Here is a 21,776-nt window from a genome sequence, read left to right on the forward strand (position 1 = left end):
TTGTCTGTGTGCTGATGTTACAGCTGCTACAACCTCCCCAACCTCGCTAAGTTTTCCCCTGTTTGTGATGGGAGGAGATGAGATCCTACAAATCTCAGTTGCTCTGTGGCAGGCTCAGGAGAGGCATGACAAGCTTGGGTGATGCAGGGCCATAACTCTTCAGTGTCCAACCTCCTTGCTCTACTGGAGGTTGCTGCCACAGAAGGAGCAAAGTCACCACTGCCACTGTGGTTTATAGTTTGGAATATTAACTTAAACCATCTTTCACACTGCCCCAGCATGACCCAGAACTCCTTAGGGGCATCCACAGAAGTCTCACATGAATAATTAGACAAACACTTGTGAAGTCAGAGAGATGACTGGCAGGTCTATCAAGTCTCCCTACAGTATTCCAGTTCAAAAATGTAAGAGCACCACAGAGATAAAGGCAGGCAGCCATAGCTGGACTTGGGTTGTTACATTCTCCCTCTCTGAGGAAAGGTTGGAGGACAAAGCGGAGATAGCCACACAGGGTAACACTCCTCCAAGAATTACACAAGCTCCAGGGCAGACAATGGAGATTAAAGAACATTAAATACAACAAAAGCCATTCAGCTAATACAAAGTGCATCCTGTAAGGCATTCACCCTGACAGCTCAGCTCCCTCAGCGAAGGGCACATTCAGAAGCACAGCAAGTAGAAATTATCTCTGCCACTAACTTTCATAAACTATCTGACCAGCCGTAACTCTGGGGAGCTCTTGAACAGCTTTGAAGCTGGAATAATGATAAAGTTAAGATGACTCAGTCAATTACTTACTTTCTTCTCCAGCTCTGCAACTATTGCATCCAGCATTATCTTGTGATGAGCAAACACCAGGAATTTATCATTCCCACCTTCCAGTAACTCCAGGATGTATTCTCTACATGAAAACAGAGAAAAACCCCAAACTCTATAAAATTATGTGCTGAGAGAATACAGGCTTTGCTCACAACAAATTTTAAAGATATTGCTCATCTATATACAGAAACTAGGAAATAGGCTAGCATAAAAAAGTTGCAGTAAAATGCAAGTAGCAAGTCTCCCAGAGATTAAAAAAGACATTGCAGGAAAATCCACTCATTTTTCTTCACCACAGCTGGACAGCTGCCTCCATTTATACTTGAGTATCACTGAGAATCAATTTATTACATCCTACTTGAAATGTGACATCCCAGACCAATCAACTGGAAGTCATCTATACTTATTTGATGATCTCATTCGCCCTTCTATATTTTTAACTTTTGCACAATCACAACACAATAAAATAATCTGTATACAATTATCCTTCCTGTGTTTACTCAGGATTGTTTTTATTTTAGAAGAAAAGGTCTCAACGCATGAATCAGAGTATCCTAAAAGTAGCTTTTCTTGCAAGGGTTCACACTGACAATTTACTACAGCTTAACAATCTAAATACATCAGCTATTTCTAGGAATTATCCATATAGGCTAATGACCAATGAAAGGTAACAAGAGTCCTTTTAAATGCAGATAAACAGTGTTAATTAAATGAAAACATCTGGCTTTTGCCATGGACTAATTGCAGAGCTACAGAATCCATTCCTGTGTAGTAACTTCTGTTACAATCAGGTCAACTGGAGCCTGAAACACACCTATAAACCTAAAATTTGTAACTAACTATAGCAACAGCCATCAGAACAGATGATACAAATGTCATCTTTTCTTTGGAATAAGAGAGTTGTTGCAAAGATCAGGAATACCAAGTTCTTTGCTAAATACAACACAGCTTAGGTCAGCTGCAACTGTCAGAGAACACCAAGCAGGATTTCCAGCACTGTATTAAGATGTATCAGTGCTTTGCAGACAGTTCCCAGGGTTTGTGAAGTTCAGACCCCAATTATGTGACAATATCATTTAATATGGAAATCTGGGAGAGAAGTGGGATTGCTGGATTTTAAAACAAGTATCAAAGCAAACATTCAGTATAACAAGCAGATACCAACATATTACAATTATTTTACATCCCATTCCCATATTCCATTTAACAAATGGAAGCAATGGAAGACTGTCATCAAGGGCAAGACATGGGAGGTGCTGATGATCATAGGACGGTACCATTAGTTGGCAGTGGTATTTTAAATGCTACTAAACCCCAGAAAAAGATGGACTAGTTCCTACCAGAGAGTCAAGTAAACAGCACTTCATGATTTTATATTCAGTTCACACTTGCAACTGAAATAAAATGAAGAAAGTCTTCTAACTGTTCACTAACATAAAAGGAAGAAACTCTTCTACAGAAATGAGCGCTGGGACTCTGAAGTGCAGTTCTGTGCCAAACAGGCAAATTCTGCAGCAAGGTCTGAGACTGTGAAATCACGCAGTGCACATCAGCGGGTCCTTACATTCACAGCACTGCAGAAAAGTAAACTGTTTTCATGTTATTAGCATACTACTTATTAAAAAGTCATGCTATATGACCTAAAGCAACTCCTTTGCAGTCCCAGCAGAAAGGCTAAGGATGCAAGGGCATGGAAAGTCACAGAAGGAAATTATTCCTAGGAAAGACAGACTTAAAAGCACACTTATGATAGAAAACTTTTGCTACTGAGGTCCCATGTGAGCTCTGTGGAAGAGCCAAGAACTTCAGTAGGGGCTGTAACATCCTTAAAGCATGCTACAACTAAAGCTCAGTCCATCTCATAAGCTTCTTGGCTCAGGGTTCCTGCTGCAGCAGGACTGCAGCGTTTGTTTTGTCAAATTCTGTTGATACTTTTAGTTTCTTTACTTCCCCCCTCCCTAAACTGAAATAGGGTCTGGACCAGGGAACTTGATCCAAGTCCCAAACACCAAGTAATTTTAGATGGCTCAAAAGACAGTTTAGATCCATATCTGGAATGAAATCAGAAGACTTGTTCAGCCTAGGAACTCTGAGAGGAGAAAATGTTTAGTGCATTGTAATTAAAATCAATTTTTTCTAAGCTGGCTTGGGGCTATGCTTCATGTCCCTGCACCGTTTTCCTGTTCTCAGTGGAAAAACACATTTTACTACGCAAGAATGAAGCAATGACATGCAGCTTACACAACTGAGTGGATTTTAGCTTCTGCCGTTCTGTTGTAGAAGAGGAGAAGAGCTTCCTTCTCCTGTTGTTTCTGCAGAGAGAAAGATAAATAAATGTGAGTCTCAGAAATGCCTTTCCTCCTTCTTCCTTACATATATGGGATGTCTGCTGCTGCCAATAAACACTTTGCTAGGAAAAAATCAGCCTAAAAATGCACAACAAAAGGGGACTGGAGGGTGAAATCTCCTACTCGCCACTGGGCATGGCAGATACTCACACACTCCTATTTCTGACACCTCCCTTCCCACCTCCTACTCAACTCCTACAAGTCGGATGACAAGCATATTACAAATGTAGTTTTAGTTGAGAAAGCGTTTCCCAACTAAAATGGCAAGGAAAAAACTCCTAAGTTCTTACAGAACTGTATTAGCAACCTAGGAGCCTGGAACATGCATTTGCCATCCATACAAGAAAAACAAACAAACAAAAGCAAAAATACACTCTTCACATTTTTTGGCTACTGCTGCGTTCACAATGCAGCTTCAACAAGGCTGTGTTTGTAGGGTGGATGGGATCACAAGGCAAGACAGAAGAGTAAGTACAGAGGCAGGAGGTACAAAAGACAATTAGGACTATTGAGAGAGGAAAAAAAGAGAGAAGAAACAGTATTTCACACAAAGAGACAAAGTAAACTACTTAAATGGAAAAAAAGCTGAGCTGTTTTGATTGTGTTGTACATTCATTTAAAACTGTGCCTTCAACAGCCTTCCACTGCACCTTCACATGAGGTGTGGCTCTGACCTTCCTTGGAACTCAGGGTACTGTTTTTCCACTGATGTTTTTAAAAAAAGATATCTGAAATACCAATGGCTCATCACAAAAATAGTTTCTGACTTACACTTTCATATCCTTTGGCCATCTTCTTTGCTTCAGCTGCCAAGACAGCTTTGGTCTTTGCACTAATGCCTTCAGGAGCCACCACAACCATTTTGCGTTGCTTTGCTGGAAGCTGGGAAAGCACGTCTGATTTCAGACGTCGGATCATGATGGACTCTTCCAGCAAAATTTTCAGTTCATTTAAGTTGGATGATCCAGAGTAGTCCCAACCCCACGGCATCTGGGAAAGATCAAAGCAGTTATCAGTGTCAAACTTAAAAGAGACTGGTCTGCAGGCAATCCAAGAGTAGAATAAACTTCCAGGGAAACTGGACAAAGCAAGAACTTTATGATCAGCAGGGAGAGAGATCTGACAAAAATGGCAATAAGATAAAAGTGTACAAACTAATACATCCAACATGAGAAGGTTACTTAAATTTCCCTTTTTCCTATCTACAGGTGCTCAGGGACTACACAGATAGGTGGAGATCCCTACCACAGCACTGTGTGCCCTGGTATTCATCCTCACACAGCAAGGTGTTTCTGCTCTCCACTTGCAGCTTTGGGCAGACTGACAGAACTCACTGCAATTCTGTGCACACATTTACTTCAGTTTTAAGCAGATACACAAAAATCTTCTCTAACAGCATGAGGACAAACATCCTTAACCCAAATGCCTTCACAGAGATGTTACACTTGTCTGACATACCTAGTAAATGCTAGGTCAAAACTGCTTGCTTCCCACTGTGACCTGTCTCTTGATCCGCTTCCTGACATACTCCGTTTCTGCCATTACCATGTTTGGCTCAGACTCAAGCAAACCATAAATAAATTGTGGCCCACAATACATCACTCCAATCATTGTCTCTTCAAAGCGTCATCACTTCAAAGCTCCTCTGAACAAACCCTTCATTTACTCCTCCTTGAAGCACTTGCCTCTGAACCTGCCCTATCCTCCAAGATCCTGTGTGCAGACAATATACAGCTGTTCAATTAATCTCAGCTCATCACTTCTACTAGTAACGCTATCATTTGTTCTCCAGGAAAGAACAACTAAGCTGACAAACAGTGGCATCAAAATTGGTACATTCCCCAAAAGAAACGTCTTTAAAAAATTTTGTTTTGGAGAAGAGACCAATAAGGTTTTTATGCTGAAGTAAAGGATAAAGAGATACCTTTCTGCTGAAGTTTCACAAGTAATTATATGAAATACAGCTACAGTAATACTGAAAATCAAAGCAGGGGGGAGGCAAAATCCTCCACACAGCTCTAATTACAAGTCTTACTGGCAGTGTCACCAAAAAAAGCCAAAAATACAACCTCTGGTCTTGGAAAAACAACCCAAAGTAACCCCCCTACATATGTATACATATACCCACCCGAAATGCATATAACAGAGATGTAAGGAGCCTCAGCACCAACCCTTTTGATCTGCTGCTCCACTCTCATCGTGCCACATTAATTGCTAAAATAGATTTAACCTTAAAAATCTCTATCTTTCATTTGCCTTCCCCAAGATAAACCAGCTGTAACCAGAAAGGGAAGTAAAATAAGAAAAAGCTCCAAAGTATTCACTGCACCCTCCATCCTCCTGTAGAATGCATGAGACAAAATAAATCATACCAGTCATGAGATTAGTCACATTACTGACTGTATTAAGGGATGGTGCTTTGATGGAACAATGATGGGGACATGCCATGAGACAGAAAGAGGAGGAAGCAAACAGCTTACAGGCAATTAAGACCTCTCTGGTATCTGGAAGTGAACATTCCTACTTCAGGCTGAGAAATAGCAGGACAATCTGCAATTCTATTGCCATGTTGTACTGATGTGAACCATTAACTGACTTCGGATTCTAGCACTTATGGCCACCACTAAAACTCATTTGACTTAATCTATTCCTACATGATTATGGTACCATCTGATTATCTATAGTTGGTTCATTAAAGCAGGAAACAATTCAAACCCTAGACACAAAGCCAGTTTGGATCCTGTAGAGTTAAAACTTTGGCTCTGACAACAGCACAGTGGTATACAGCTAGAGGTAATAAGGCCACCTGGAGCTAAGCCAAGCCCTCAAAAAGCCAACATGGGTATTACAGCTCTCCTTCCCTGAAACCAGGAGTGCAGTGCAGATACATCCCTCAGGTTCGTAAAAACCTGGCTCAAGTCTAGCTGGGTTTATTAGCTTTAGGCATGCTGCATGAAAACTGACAGTGCTGAGCCCCGGTCTTTGTGCCCCCTTTCTGCAATTCTTCAGACTCTGTGGACCCAGCAGAGCAGACGTACGGAACCAGGAAGGACCCACCTGGTGCTGTACCCAGCCTCGTAAGCCCTCTGCCCACACTGCTCAAGGTACTGGTAGCTAAGTAGCAGGGATCAACACTGACTAGGCTGCTGAGCAAGACCTGCTACAGGGCCTGGACACTCTCCTCAGGCTACCTCATTCTACTCATGCAGCCCATGTTTTTCCACTTTCCACTTCCATAACAAGCAAGTAATACATATGTTTTGTGTCCACCTAGCACAATTCATTTCAGAAGACTAACATCATCACAACTGAAAGAACAAGGCACAAACAGAGCCAATATACTATCTACTGTCATATTAAAAAACATATACAGGCAGAATCCCTACAGTATGTTCAGATTACTAAATTCCTTTTATGGTGACTGTTGCTGGAACAATTTGCAAACAAGGAAACATGCTAGTTCCGTGCTGCACCTAATGAGCAATAAAAAATATGATTATTTGGGAAATTATTAAAATATAGTTTAGTATATCCTATTGTGGAAAAGAAGAGAGAGAAAAAAAGAGGGACATTTATTTTGCCAAAATACACATCTGGCTTTGATCCATAACGTTCCAGAACAAATGCTTCCAACTGTGATTTTCTTACCAAAGTGTTACAGCATCTTACATGAGTCAGTAAACTTATCACAGTGTTAGTAGAAGCTGCCAAACTCTTACAAATTCAGAGCATGTGCTCAGATAGAAATTGTTTAATATTTGCCAACATCACCCAGTTTGAAAAATGAATTCACAGCATGTATTTTGGGAAACAGACTTGAGATATTTTGTAAATAAGCAGGTGACATTTCACTTGCTGCATTTTTAAGAGTACAGATGCTGGGAGGTTGCATTACAAAATGATAAACTTTTATTTTATATCTTTTCTAATCACATCTGCCAGATATTTGCAATTTTCTGTCACAAAATCTATTCTCTTCAAACGGAAACTAGTCAGGTTTTAGTTTTAAATTGAATGGTTCAGGTCTGTCAATTTTTCTTTCATCTTATAATGCAATCAGATTTATTATCAATACCAAAACATTTTTACATAGCACCTCTCATCCTGACAGATCTCCAAAAGCCTTGCAAAACCTCTCTGGTTCTGTGCAATTCCATCCCCACTCATAATGCTGCCACTTTTAGGACAGAAAGAAGAACCTATTTAAGTAATGACAGCAAAAGTACACAACAGTTCTTCAGAGAGGATGTAACTCCTAACATAATCCAGGTTAGAGCTGCAAAAAGGAACTTGAGGGACATACTACATTCATGAGGGAACAACTAGAATCATCAAAACACCTTTTAATTTACTCATTGCTGTGTAGATCTATGGCAATCCAATATTCAGCAGTCTCATTTTTTCCTCTAATACTATCCACATCTCTTCATTTCCTGCAGCCCCACTTCTTTAAATAACCAAGTTCTTTCTAGGTTCACTCTATCATTTACTGACTTTAACTGTAGCAAAATATCCCAGGCGAGCAGTGAGAAGACCAGTTATGTTCAACTGTCTAGCAGAGGCAGGTCAAACAGAGAAACAAAATTGTACTAGAAACCCTGCAGAGGTTTTGAAGGGAAGTGGATGCAGACTGTGACCTCCATGCTGAGTTTCATTGTAGGTTGAAAACTCATTTACACAGAATACACAGATTTACACAGAATTACAACCTGGATTGTGTAAAACAATTTTATTTCTTTTATCCAATTCCACATCTTACCTGAGGTCCATATGACTTGTAATTGACGCAACAGCTAGTCATGCAGAACTTTACCCTCAAAGGGTTTATGAAACTCCAAGCCTATTCAGACTCACACACTGCAATTCAGCTTTCCTTTTTACTGCAGAAAACCAACAAGATTTAACTGCTTCTCTTAATTTCCGTCTAAGAAGCATTCTGAGCAATACTCAGACAAGAATCTTTCAACAAAGATAATGAAGCTCAGCAGAGGACGTGGCCCTCTCTCTCCATAAGATTCCTACTATGGATGGAGAAACAGTAAGTTTATCCTCTGCCAGGAAAGCAGTGCTTTGCTAACATGAATGCTGTCATCTTCCAGAAGTCAAGCTTTCTATCTGTGATTCTGTGTGCTAATGGCCTTACTTTAATCAATGGCATCAGCATATGACTACCAAAGCAAATGAATTGCTCATCTAGCTTGCACATTTGGACATATGCAGAACAGCACTACACTAGCTACGAAAGTAAAAGTGGGCATTCATATCTAGGAAAAAGGGGACTTGAGAACTTTACACAAGACTGCAATATGAATCTTCTTGGTAGAAACTTGGCATATGTTAGCTACCCCAAACAGAGAAAAGAAAACAAACATGAAAGCCCTACTAATAGCTATACCTATTTTTATGGCATACACTGATGATGTTCAGTTCTTCTGTAAATATTTTTGAGCATTGAAATGGTCATTTGGTGTTTCCAACCACTCTGCTGAAAGTTATTGCCCAGTCTTAGGCACAAGAAGTGAAATGGATTACTCAAGAACAAAGCAGAGCAAGCAAGTTCATGCACTACAGGTCCATGCTTACACTGACAAGCCATTCTGTTCCACATGCTAACTGCTACATGCTTGTCCTGGAGGAACTGAAGGGCAAGCCAGATTGGAGGGCTCTTGCTCCAAATCAGAACTCAGGGAAACTTTGGTTCCCCTTTTTGTGTCTATGCAACCAGCACAGAAGATCCTAGAGCCTCCTTGTACAACAGGCAGCAGCAAGAGCTCTTCTCTTAGCAGTCTGTGTTCCAACACACACAGCAGTCCTAGAGATGGCAAATCCAAGCACAGCTGAGTTGCCCATACGTTGAGAGCAAGACAGACACCTGCCATCATGGCTGCAAATGCTGGCTTCCTGCAGAGCCAAGATCTTGCACTGGTTGGACTCAGTGACTCTGCTGAAACCACTGTTGAGCAGCTGGCAGAGAGATAAGAGAGGTTAACTTATTTCCAAGGTATGCTGAGGATCACAACCATTTCGTGAATTAGAAGGTGGAATACAAAGACAGAGTATAAGTCTTCATCTTTTACTTACCTGGAGGTATAAAATCCAAGATCCCAAGCAACAGAGGCCTTACTTTGTTAAAGAGTCACTAAAGCAGACTAGTAAATGGTTTGGGTTTGGTTTTTTTGTTTGGTTGGTTTTTTAATCAATTAGCCCAAACCTGCAGCTGCCTAAAGGCCCCATAGTTACTCTGCCCATTTAAAACACTCTGGGGCAAGTTCTTATTAGAATAGGCTCCTTTCCCCAGCTATGGACAATTTTTTTTTTTTTTTTTACTTCCTTGGCTTTCAGGGCAGATTTTGACAGGAAGCATTACTGCCTCCATGTCTCAGGCCCACCACTGCAGCATCTAGAGCTTCTCAGGTTGAGAGCTTTCAAAATGTTACTCTGCAGTGACACTTTCTCAAAAAAGATGTAGCAACAGATAGAAGGAAGGAAAGAAAAAGCCTCCACATTTTGAAATAAAAAGTAAAATGCTGTTTGCAGTGCCCCAGTCTGCAACTTCCCCACTGAAGTACCTTCCTGGCATCACAGTAGCGTAGCCCAAAGGAGTGGAACTGTGAGAAGAAGGCTGGCTGGACAGCCATGATCTGCGTGTAGAGCTCTGCAGGCCGCGACATGGCAGGGGTTCCCGAAAGCAAGATCACTCTCCTGGCAGCCTGCGAAAGCAAAACAGAGCATTGTTATCATACAGCTTACAATATAAGCAGAACCTGCTAAGTAGTCATCCCCAGTTCCAAAAGAAAATCCCAGAGCCATTGTCCAAGCACCCTAAATGGAAGAGTACTTCACTTTCCACAGATACTTTCAGCCTTCACTGCCTGAAGACACTCAAGGACGGTGCTTAAAACTTCTAGGAAACAGGACAAACCATATTTTTTTTTATTCATCATCCACATGCTATAAGGGAAGGGTACATCAACTTTTATAAGAGTACTTTCCAAATTGGCATTTACCCACTAGACACGTTAATATCTTTACAGCTGGCTCAACATTTCATTTGGCATCAGATGTCACAGGAAAATGACACACCCTCTCAGGTACATCCTCACCTCCAAAATAAATTGTCTTGTAATAAACTTGCCACAGCAAGCCATAAACAAGACTGTCTTCCTCACAAAAGCAGGAAAGATCCAGAGAAGTAGATTTTTTTTCTTACTTTTTATTCTTTTTTTTTTTCTTTTGAAATTCTACTAGCAAGAAAAGAAAGATGAAGCTGCCTGAAGCAGGACCAGAAGATGCCCATCTGACAGCCATGGTGAGTCTAGGCACAGCTGGCTGGATGCTAGAACATGAGTTAATAAATACAAATCATGTAAGAAGATTGTAAAACGTGTTGTAGGGGAGACAAGAAGGGGCTGGGAAACCTGTATCTAAAGTAGGTGCTCCCGAAAAGTGGGGAAAAAAAATTACACTGTAGACATAAAAGCCTCCAAGATGCCTTTCTACCCTCCTATCTCCATTATTATCTAATTCTATTATTAGATGAGAGCTATGAATTTCTACTGCTGTAAATTCACATATAGTAGTTAAATAACACATGCCTTGTAATTTTCTGCATGGTTTAATGCAGGTTCATTAAAATAACAAAGAGATTCTTGAGTGACATCTGTACCAACAGCTCATTCACATTTAAATGAAAAAGAAAATGAAATTCTTTTATCATTTTACTGAGATCTACCAGTCACCCAAGTCTATTCAGCTGATTCATCCACTTGCTAACCAAGTCTGGTGGAAAGAGTTCACAGATCAGCTACCGGAAATTAATTTCAGGACTCTTTATCAGATATTTATATATAGGTTGTAATCAAGGTGGGACATTGCCTTCTCCTGCCATCCTTATTAAATGGATCAGAAGGAAATGTGATCACTACCAGGATCAGACAATTCCCATAAACATTTAAAAAAGCAGGATATTTATTAAACTAAATAAAAGAAGAGGTCAAATCTTTGGACATGTCGCAAGGTAAGAGTCAGTTTGCACAAGACAGAGGTGTCTATACTACTCTAAAGAGGGAGGAGTCACAGAGACCAAAGATATCAGATCCCATGAGGGAAAAAAGGGATAAAGCAGGAATTAGGTCAGTTTTTAAAATTGAGGTAACAGTGGAGGACAACTGAGCAGAACCTAGACAATATCTGATGCGTTGCAGAAGCCTGTGAGGAGTAAACTGACACCACCCTGAGAAATCTGCTGAAACGCACAAGCCAGTCCCACATGTGCAAGAAATGTGCAAATTAAACTTTTTCCTCCTGGACTAACAGAAGGCCACTGCTAGGAAAAAGACAAGATGGAGGTCATGCAATTACAGACAGCTCATTTCAAATAACTCTGGATCAAGCTAAAGCAAGAAAAGATCACTCAAAACAGACCAGGGACATATTAAATGCAACAAACCCAATGGTGTTGAAAGGGTTTATGCCATTCTCAAGGCTCCTCCTCTTTGGAGGATGTTCCCCAGGAGTTACATGAGACAGGGTTGGAACACTAATTCCCCAGTAGTCAAAACAATTAGTCAGGCTCCTTCCCCAATCCCTGAATAGGTATCAAAAGAGAGAATGATGAAGTTACATGTTATTTGAATTCTAAACTTGTACAGCTGCTGCTTTGCTGTGCACAACTTATTCCTGAATAGATAGGGTATCTAACCACTGCAAGCACTTACCAAGGGCTGCGATACATCTTCTATAATTAATCATTTTAAACAAATCAAGAAGTAAAAAACAAAAACCAGAACAAAACAAAACCAACACAAAAAAACCCAAAAGACACTAGCTCCACAAGAGCTGTAAAGAACTTGAAGAAATTAATTCCAGAAAATTGTGTGGAACATAGGTGGTCTAACTTATTATCCCAAGGATGCCTTTCAGTTTTAAAATCCATGACAGAAGGAGCCCAAGAAAGAAGAGAAGAAAAAAAAAATCCTAAGAAGACAAGTTTCGAGCGTTGAAGGCTTACTTAAATTCTGGATGAAAGAAATGGCTTTGATTCACATTTCTTTTTCTAGTGGCAACTCTTTTTGAATAGATGCCAATAAAGATTTGCTCCTGCAGAGAAGTCTCTGCTGATCACTGCTTAATTCTTGTTTCCTGCTGAACCTTCTGTGCTGTCAAGAGTGGGAGCTTACCCTCTTTCTTCCAAGGTCTGTAAGAATAATATGGAACAACAGCACAGAAAATAAGATTGCAGGGACCAGCAAGGACTTTCTATCAAAACCAGATCTGTAATCAATTGATACATATTTTCCACATAGAAGTAGTAACATTAGCTGCTCATTAGCATTTAGGCATGAAGTTTAATCTTTGCTAGAAGCACTCCTCTCTCTCGTGAGTCCTTGTGACTGTTCTTACAGCTCCTTTCTTGTGAGATTGCTTAAGGGAACTCTGACAGTGACTTGACTAGTGGAGAGTTGGTCTGCAGCCTTCGTTTACTAAGCGTCCTGGTTTCAGTAACATAAGACAATTGTGGTTTTGTAGCATCACACTTGCACACACAATACACCAGCAAGAATTAATTCCACAGCTGTGACAACATTTACAAAAGTCACTTTTGAAAGTCAAAGAATAAGCTATATAATGGTAACCCCAATCACACTTACTTTAGAGGTCAAAACCCAGCACCCAACTAATTTGAAGGAGAGTGTGGGGGGGTTATGCCACAAAGAAATAATTGAACATGCAAAGAGCCTCATTAACATACAATGACTGTCTCTGTGTTAAATGAATTTCACAGCATGAGCTCTGCCATATGCTAACAGACTGACAAACTTTTTTAAATAAGTGTGGCTCATCCTGGCTGTACAATTACTTGTGTCCCCAGTTTTTGCTTACTCTGTCATTTTGAACTGCTTAGCATAAGAATACCTTATCCTGTGAAACAAAAAATCTGAGAGCTGCCATAATATAATAGAGATAAACACCTGATGAAATAGAAGATTTGATAAAGGGAAAGGGTTGCAGCTGTTTTGAAGAGTCTGTTTCTGTACTTGGGTAAGACGGATAGGGCTCTGCATTTCATAAGATGATCCTACAGTGGTTATTCCAAAAATTATAAATGCCTTTCCCTATTCTTAAGTGACATCTAGACAGATAATGTGTGTCACATGGCGATGATCAGCTATGACTGAAACAAATTAAACTACCTCCCTATTTTGAGAAGGAAGGGAAACTGGAAAGTACGAGCAGATCTGAAGATGCAACCTTGAAATTGGAGAAGCTGTGGGCCCTCAAGATGAAGTTCCTTCTCTCAGCAGGTGACAGCAAGCAAAGGTTTATTTATCCAATCCATATGGATTTGTAATGCCTAAAGACAGCTGCTACTTATTTTGCACTGGAAAGAGAGATTTTTGTGTTCCCTCCTCACCTCCCACCTTCAGCACTGACCTATTTCCCTTCATTATTTTTAAGCATCTCTTTATTAAAACAAGCACAAAGAGTATTAGACTCCAGTCACACAATGTATTTGGACTTCCATAATAGAAACAAAGACCTTTAACCCTGCAAACATCAGGATGTGCATCATGCTATGAACCTGAACAGCAGCTCAACAGGAACAATCACATTAGCAATATTATCCAAATATTGTGGAAAAAAGCCCATAGGGAGCACAACAGGAATAAGACCATTTTATACCACTGGAATCTGTCATTTGATACTATTTTTTATTTCTCAGTTTCTAGCACAGATCTTCACTAAAAACTTACTGTTGTGCTTCCAAAAATCTCATCCATGTTCCATTGGGACCTTCCCCAGTTTCCATTGTCTTGCAGTACTCCATGCAATTACAGAAGAACAAAGACCATGAAGCACTTTGGCTGGTCAAAGAATATAGAATCCTTTTCACTCTGGTCCCAAAGAGATCCCATCACTGATCAGTGAAAAACTTCTGGTTTGCTGTTTCTTCTTCATCTACACCCCTGGGGCTTTGCTGTTTTATGGATATTGGTAGCATGTATACTCCCTCTCCTATGTTCATGTCTCTGGGCCAGTCCAATCTTGTGTCATGGTTTAACCCCAGTCAGCAACTGAGCACCATGCAGCTGCTCGCTCACTCACTTCCCCCCGCCACCCAGTGGGATGGGGGAGAAAATGAGAAAAAAGTAAAATTCACGGGTTCAGATAAGAATGGTTTAATAGAACAGAAAAGAAGAAATTAATAATGATAATAATAACACTAATAAAATTACAATAGTAATAATAAAAGGATTAGAATATATGAGTGATGCACAATGCAATTGCTCACCACCCAACGATCAATGATCCCCCTGCCCCCACTACCCCCAGTTTCTATACTAGATGTGACGTCCCATGGTATGGAATACCCCGTTGGCCACTTTGGGTCAGCTGCCCTGGCTGTGTCCTGTGCCAACCTCTTGTGCCCCTCCAGCTTTTTCGCTGGCTGGGCATGGGAAGCTGAAAAATCCTTGACTTTAGACTAAACATTACTTAGCAACAACTGAAAACTCAGTGTTATCAACATTCCTCTCATACCTAACTCAAAACATAGCACTGTACCAGCTACTAGGAAGAAAATTAACTCCATCCCAGCTGAAACCAGGACATCCTGGGAGGTAAAAACAAAATGCTTACAAAAGGCATAACACCATGACACTTTCTGCCTTTGAGGGAGGCAGATATAGGGCAGAGACGAAAGGAACAACCAATATTGTCAGTACGCCCAGGAGAACTTAGTCCCAACCACGAGACTAAAGAAAACAGAAAGGTGACAAATAGGTCCTATTACTGATTGCCACAGCTCTGGATTAGAAGCAGGGACAAGCCAGCCCTGACCAGGCCTTTTGGTGACTCAAGCAAAGCCTAACAGTATGAGGCTATTCTCACTTTGATGTGTGTGGAAACAAGACAAAAGGACCACTTTGAACACAGGAACTTCTAGTCCTCTTGAGTACCATGAGAGATGCTGAAGCTGGGGACAGATCTCACACAGCTGCTGGCACAGACTGGCCAGTGTGAAAGCTGGCTGGCCTTGAAAGCAGGATTTTTGCCACATGCCAAAACATCAGAGGACTGTTTTCTATGGCTTTCAATCCATCCACCTCCATAATTTTGCAGGGATGCACACAGACTGTGTACAAACTGCCACCTGGTTCCATGTAGGCAGATGAAGCATTCTCCCCATGTACAAGTCTGCACACCCACAGGTTTGCACATCCACTGGGATCATGAAGGGAATAAGAAATCTGGCCTAAATATTTTGCAGCTGCTATTTCAGCTCACCCTATCTTACCGTTTGTGTAACTGTAAGTTCCTCTCAAAGTTTTGTCCAATAACAATAAAATGGGCACAACATGTCTATATATTTACTTTAAACTAATGACAACCTGGGGCAAGCTACCAGGTAGCAAGCATGATCATTGCACACATCCAGCCATTGTAAAAGTGCACTAAAAAGTCTTTTCTGGTCACACTTCCCACTGTCCCAAGCAAACCTTTCCTAAATCTCTGTCAGGGTAGCAGCTAAGTATGCCACAAAAGATACTAAGTACTACACACACCAAAGACTGCACACACACACAGTTTATGTTTTTTTTTTAATATTAAAAAATGTCTAGAAGTTCCCAACTGACAAACTTAGGCCACATGTTTAATATATGGTTCTGCTTGACAATTCCATACCACACTTGCTGTGCAATATATACAAGAGAGCAGGAAAAGATGAATTATTACTGAGTGGCTAAAAATACTACTTCATTTTGAAAACAAATCAATGTCAGATATTAAAACTAAACTGAGGCTTTAAATGCTGTAATCATGGGTTAAATATTTCAGAGGTAGAGATTCATCTTGGTTGTCTAACAAGGCAGATTTGAAATTAATATCCAAGGTAAACCATCTTTACTATGAATGTATTGATTTAATCTGATTATTGTGCAGTTCTGTCTAAACACAACAATTTTTATATTTTACTTATTATTCAAATGGAGAAGTCACAGGAGCAGATTCTATCAAGATAAAAAGAATCTATTAAGTACACATGGAAGTGACAGAAATATTTCAGGCTCAGAAACTTTAACTTAGGTCTGTCCAGTATCATTATGGACTCATAAATCTTTGTAGCATGTAAGAACCAAAGATCACATTTCTTAGATTTATTTTTTTTTTTTTTTTTTTCTGTCCCCAGAAGCCAGTTCAAGGCTAAGCTTTCATGCTTTAGGATGTTGGGAACATCGTAGGAAATAAAAGCAACTATGGCAATTTCAGAAAGTTTAAAGTAGCATAATGCTAACAACAGTTAGAAGTGGCAATGCTTAGAAGATAGACAAGGCATGAGCTGGCTCCAGGGGCTCTGGTTACACTACTGGCATGGCTTCACACTGTGACCTTAAGGTAGGGACTTAGGTGCTAGAAGTGTACCTATCAAGGGCTTGCCTACAGAAACACCTTTTTTTGGTCTCTTCCAAGAGTCCCAGTACTGCTCTAATCCTTTCAACATAAAGAAGGCAACAGCAAGAATATTATCCTCAGCAGCATGTTTATCAATGTCTCTTATTCAATAATCTCAAAGTATCACGTAAAATACTTAAAACAGTCCCATTTTTACACCATTGACTATTTACTATAAATATGACAGAGTTGTTAAATCCAGTATTCAAGTGATGAAAACTCCTCCTATTTTGGCAGTTTTTTCAAATATGAAAGCATTCCTGTGATGTGCTTTACCAGTAGTGAACACAGCATCACTCCCTAGTAGTTGAAGACAAAGCTGCCAAAAGGGGCTAGTTTTAGAGCAGAACACCTGTTCTGGAAAGCAAGGAGGGCAGAGAGTGGCTATTACAGCAAATACTCACTTCAGAAGTTATCATCAGCAAGCAGGAGAATAGTTTACCTGAACATCTAACACAAAACAACCGGTACTGTGTGCTGCTTGCAGGTGAGACAACACATGAGAGGAACATGAGACTCTTAATGCTTTCAGAAGACTGAAAGTCAGTTTCAGAAGCACCGGTTTTCAATTCTCTAAGACCAGTGATGTGACAGCATAAAACTGTAAATTCTCAGTAAGTGCATACAGGCAATTAACCTCCACTTAACAGCTACCATCTTTCACTCTCATATCTTGTAGCCTGCAAATAATTTTGACAAGCTGATCCTTACAAAGCTACAAGTAGGAAAGGATGAGACAATTTTTTGAGCATTTTGCAATGAGGTAAATCTGTTATTTTCCACCATTTTCAGACATACACCCTAATTACTGTACTTCAAACTGCTCATAAAATTGGACCTCCTACTTAGTTTCCAAACATTAAAAGCCTGAAGTGATTTGAAAGCCAAGAGAAGACAAGAATCAGGCCTTTAAAGAGAACAATGAAGTTATTCAAGGACAACCACCTTCAGCTTGCCATTAAGAATCTTGCATATAAAAGTTGGTTGCTATGAAGCCATCACAGATCGAATCTCCTCTTTATACACACTTGCTGATAATTGCTGAAGAGGAACTGCATTTACCTTGTTCTAATGTACAGACTCTGCAGTGTCTAGAAACTACTAATAACTTTAATCTGCTACAGGCTACCAGGGAGAGTTTGATTCTTCGATCCCAGGACAACAGGCAGACATTAAAATTTACATTTCTCCTGTTATTGCATAATTGAATATTGCCTCCCTTATGTGGGCCACTTGTCTTGCTAACCTCACATTCTGCTATATCCTACTAGTTCTGTACATTTAACCAGCAGGAGTGCTCCCAAACCCCAGCCATACAAATACATTGGAAGCTTGCAGTAACAGAGTAGAGCCCAAAACCAAAGCCAAGGAAGGGACCTAGGTAATGTCATTTTGATATACAGCAGTGTTTTTGTGCCAAGAATTAACTGATAATGATTATTTCCATTAAAAGAGCTATGTTGACACTACTATATTCTTTCTACTCTCCCTGAATGCACTCAGTAAGTTTTGACATTCCATTTTTCCCATCACCATAAAACTCATAAGTGACAGTACCACAATTAGATTAAGGCAGCTTCTGAAGTTCTTTTGTTAGGTCTTACCATCTAACATTTGCATGGGAACAAGTGGCTTAGCCAGAGACAAATTTTGCTCTTGGATCTACATTACCTGGATTTCCACTTGCACAGCAACAGAATTCAGCTGCTGGCTCCTAAACCTGGTAAATGGAGCAATGCTGCTTTGGGAGCCTGACCTTAGCTGCTGCAGGTTTGGCATCCAGCATACACACCTTGAGCAGAGGCATGGCAGCTCGGCATCGTGCAGTTTTTATGTTCTTTAGGAAGTGAGATTCATCCTGAAACAAAACAAGCATGAAAGTGAAGACAGTTCTGATCCATAGTCCAACTGCAGGCTACAGAACAAATTCCCAGTATTCACAGCTATCTAATATTACAAGCATATCATCCCAGGGGATATTTCAAGCACTGGGATAGTCACATCAAATTCTAAACGAAAAGATAGCACGGAGAGTAGCAGGCTGCCTATACTCAAACTGGCAGCTGCAAGCAAATGGAACAGAAATCAAACCTTAAAGCCATGAATCTCAAATGACCACAAACAAGGGAGCAGAGGGAGCTGGAGAGGGAAGGAGAAAGAGGAACATTATTTCCACCACTGACATTCATTTGCCCCCATGTGTCCTTTAAAAGCAGCAAACATAGGAGGCCTATACACTGCCATTTCCCTAAATAAGGGGTTAATGAAAATGATAAGGAAAAAAAGAAATCTAATTAGGATCCAACTGTTCTGCTGATAGGGCTCACCAGGTGGATAATAGCCTCCTACTTGAGACATCACCCCCAAACAGGCTTCATTTCTACTGCTGCAGCAAGTCAGAACTTAGACACAATAAGTAATTGGCGCCCTCCAAGGGTGCATTCTCATCTTTCCACGTGTGGATGAGCAAGCAACCATGCATGCAAAGAGAATACAACTGCTTAGCCTCTCAGGCACAGCCTTCTCCCTCCTGATTAACAAATAAGCTACATTAATGTTCCCTGCCATCAAAAGAAGATTGGAAGAAAAAGCAGGGAAGCTCAGCACTCAGTAGGACTACTCTCATCTGTAAAAACGTATACAGGATCCAAATTTGAACATATAAACACACAGAAAGAACATCTGCCAGCTCAGGGCTGGTAAAAGGTTCCAGGGCAGTAGGCCTAGAGCCCAAGTCCCTTTACTCCAAGCACCAGCATACAAAAGTAACAATCTGCATTTCCACCCTGACAGAATGTCTTGTCAGAGAATGGGCAAGGGAAAAAATAAAAATTAAAAAAAAAAAAAAATTAAAACCAAACCAAACCAAAAAAAACCACCAAAAAACCACAAACACAATTCCCCCATGGGTAGTTTGGTCTCCAAAGAACTCCATCTATTCCCACATTCCCATCTCATGCTGAGAAACAAAAGGATTATTATGTTCCAATTGTCATGATCTTAGGGACAGGTGCATATGTATGCTGAAAACTGGACTGACAACATCAAACACTCATATTAAGCTACGTATACACTTTTGGTCTCTTTTGATCCAAGCTGGATTTGAAACACTAGATGTTTTGCATGACTGAAATCTAAAAAAATGCCTTCTACCATGGCTCTGTAAAAGGTTAAAAAATGGTTTTGAAGTAATTTACAAAAGAAATGATACAAGTGATCAAAGAAAGCTTAATGCAGATTGCCAGTGGAACACAAGCAAAGGGAGATTTTTGGAGGCTTTTACCCACATACTTGATGTTGAGAGGTTATCTGGTTTACTGGATAAACACTAGCATCAGCCTGAAGTCCAATCCCCTTAAAAAGATACAATTCCAAGACTATTGTATTGACACACCACATTAAACACCTTTCTCTCCAGCAGAGGACATGCCCAACCACAATGAAATCAGAGGCACCATAACCAGTAAAAGAGAAAACACAGACTCAGGAATCAAAAAGGAAATAAACTCTACTAGTTACCTAAGAAGGTATCAGAGAAATCTCCTGCTTCTACTCACGGAGAGCTTTGATCACAGCCAGAATTACAAGATTGTTTCAGTCCTAAGTATGGCCCTCTTTACACTTGTCTGCTGTACAACACAAAGGTTACCCCATTTGCAGCATACAATTAACTTCAAAATATTAGTGTACCACTTACAATAATAACTACTTTGAAAGTGCTCTTAAGTTGCTTGTCCATCTTGCTGAGGAGGTCAAAGCTGATGATGTTGATCAAGCTTGCTGTTAGGTTGTCTTTGCCAGTCACTATGACATTGGTGCTACCTGGACTCAAGGATGGAAGCCACCTGTGAAATGCCTGGAGGAAGAGGAAAGCAATGAATTGCATTCTGGTGCTTATGTCCTCTGTCAGGATTCCAAAGCACTTCAGAGAGCATCCTCATGAATGCTTAGAACATGGAATCACTCCACCCGCCACTAGACATCAGCTAGGAGCACAGTAAGGGCAAGCAGCCTTCCTAAGGCAACAACCCTAGTAATGGGAAGATCAAGAACAGAACTCAGGCTATAAGGCCAAATCTACCTTCCACAGCTAGGAAGGCTCAAACATGCTCTATTCTTGCCTCTTACTGAAAAAAACAAAAATCTGATCTGTAGTAGAAAAGCACATAACCTCCTGACAATGTTACCTGCTATGCTCAGAGCCAGACAACGCAGTGACCACTACTGATAGGGAAATTTAGTTTTCTCACTCAACAGGAAACCTCAGGCTGTGAACTACAGACTTCTAAGCAGTTAACATCTCTCACTATAGCAATGTTTACTCCACAGCGAGGATGAAGTACAACTCATCCAGATCAACAAGAACTCTTCCATTACCTCTTAAAAAGTCTACCAAAAAAAACCCAAACAAACAAAATAAAAAGATCAAGTTGACAACATACCAGCTGCTCTATGACAGCAGCTGAAACACACATGGTGATAGTCATTCAAATCAACCTCTTGAAATGCTCCACACACCAGAGCAAGATATCCTCCCCCAAACCCATCTGTTAGCTACTGAGCACCTACCATTTCCCTTATGATTGTGTCCCCAATGACAGCAACCTCTCTGCAACATTTGAGTTCTGCAGAGAGCTGGCTGGGGCTTTAGCAATCAGGATCTGGTCCCTTCAGAAATGTATCCAAGTGGTGAGGAGAAATGGCACCTCTGTCTCTAGGCCCTTCACTTGTGGAAATCCCTCAAGCATCATTCCTCTCCTCGGTTCAGCAACCACATGCAGCAGCCAGAGGAGTTAACTGTGAGCTTCTCACATTTCTCAGTATGTGAGAAACTAACAATTAACTATCCTTCACCACTTATGGTAAGCACCACAACCAAAATGGGCCAACATGCAGGCAAGGTTAGATCCCAACCAAAAAATATGGGGCTGATGGTAAGCCAAAACTTAGACAAAGGTGGCAGCAATGAGAAAGTATCTGGAAGCTCCTAGCTGTACTCCCTCTCCTTTTATAAAGGGTACATGACTAATTCACACCATAAAAGTCATGCTGTATTTCTCACTTGACGCTGACCTTTGTCCACAAGAAGTGCTCTGAAACTGCCCTGACCGTTAATTACTTAAGTTTTAATGCTGAACTCCAAATGCACATGCT

The 21,776-nt window shown here is 40.5% G+C and overlaps 1 protein-coding gene across 12 annotated transcripts in view; it reads right to left on the reverse strand.

Moving 5' to 3' along the window:
- The window catches only part of SMARCAL1 (SNF2 related chromatin remodeling annealing helicase 1), a 45,152-nt gene that overhangs the window by 9,720 nt on the left and 13,656 nt on the right, over positions 1-21,776 (reverse strand). For all 12 annotated transcript variants that reach the window (XR_012650499.1, XR_012650498.1, XR_012650500.1 and 9 more), the window contains exons 8-13: positions 20,320-20,478; positions 18,415-18,480; positions 9,737-9,877; positions 3,939-4,157; positions 3,061-3,131; positions 799-901 (exon numbers count right to left, since the gene is read on the reverse strand). Coding sequence is in view for 9 of the 12 variants with exons in the window: in XM_075028697.1 (XP_074884798.1) it covers positions 799-901; positions 3,061-3,131; positions 3,939-4,157; positions 9,737-9,877; positions 18,415-18,480; positions 20,320-20,478 (759 nt within the window). In the remaining 3 variants the exon portion in view is untranslated. The remainder of the gene's footprint in view (positions 1-798; positions 902-3,060; positions 3,132-3,938; positions 4,158-9,736; positions 9,878-18,414; positions 18,481-20,319; positions 20,479-21,776) is intronic.

The sequence above is a fragment of the Buteo buteo genome, chromosome 5 (genome assembly GCF_964188355.1).
Source record: "Buteo buteo chromosome 5, bButBut1.hap1.1, whole genome shotgun sequence".
NCBI lineage: Eukaryota > Metazoa > Chordata > Aves > Accipitriformes > Accipitridae > Buteo > Buteo buteo.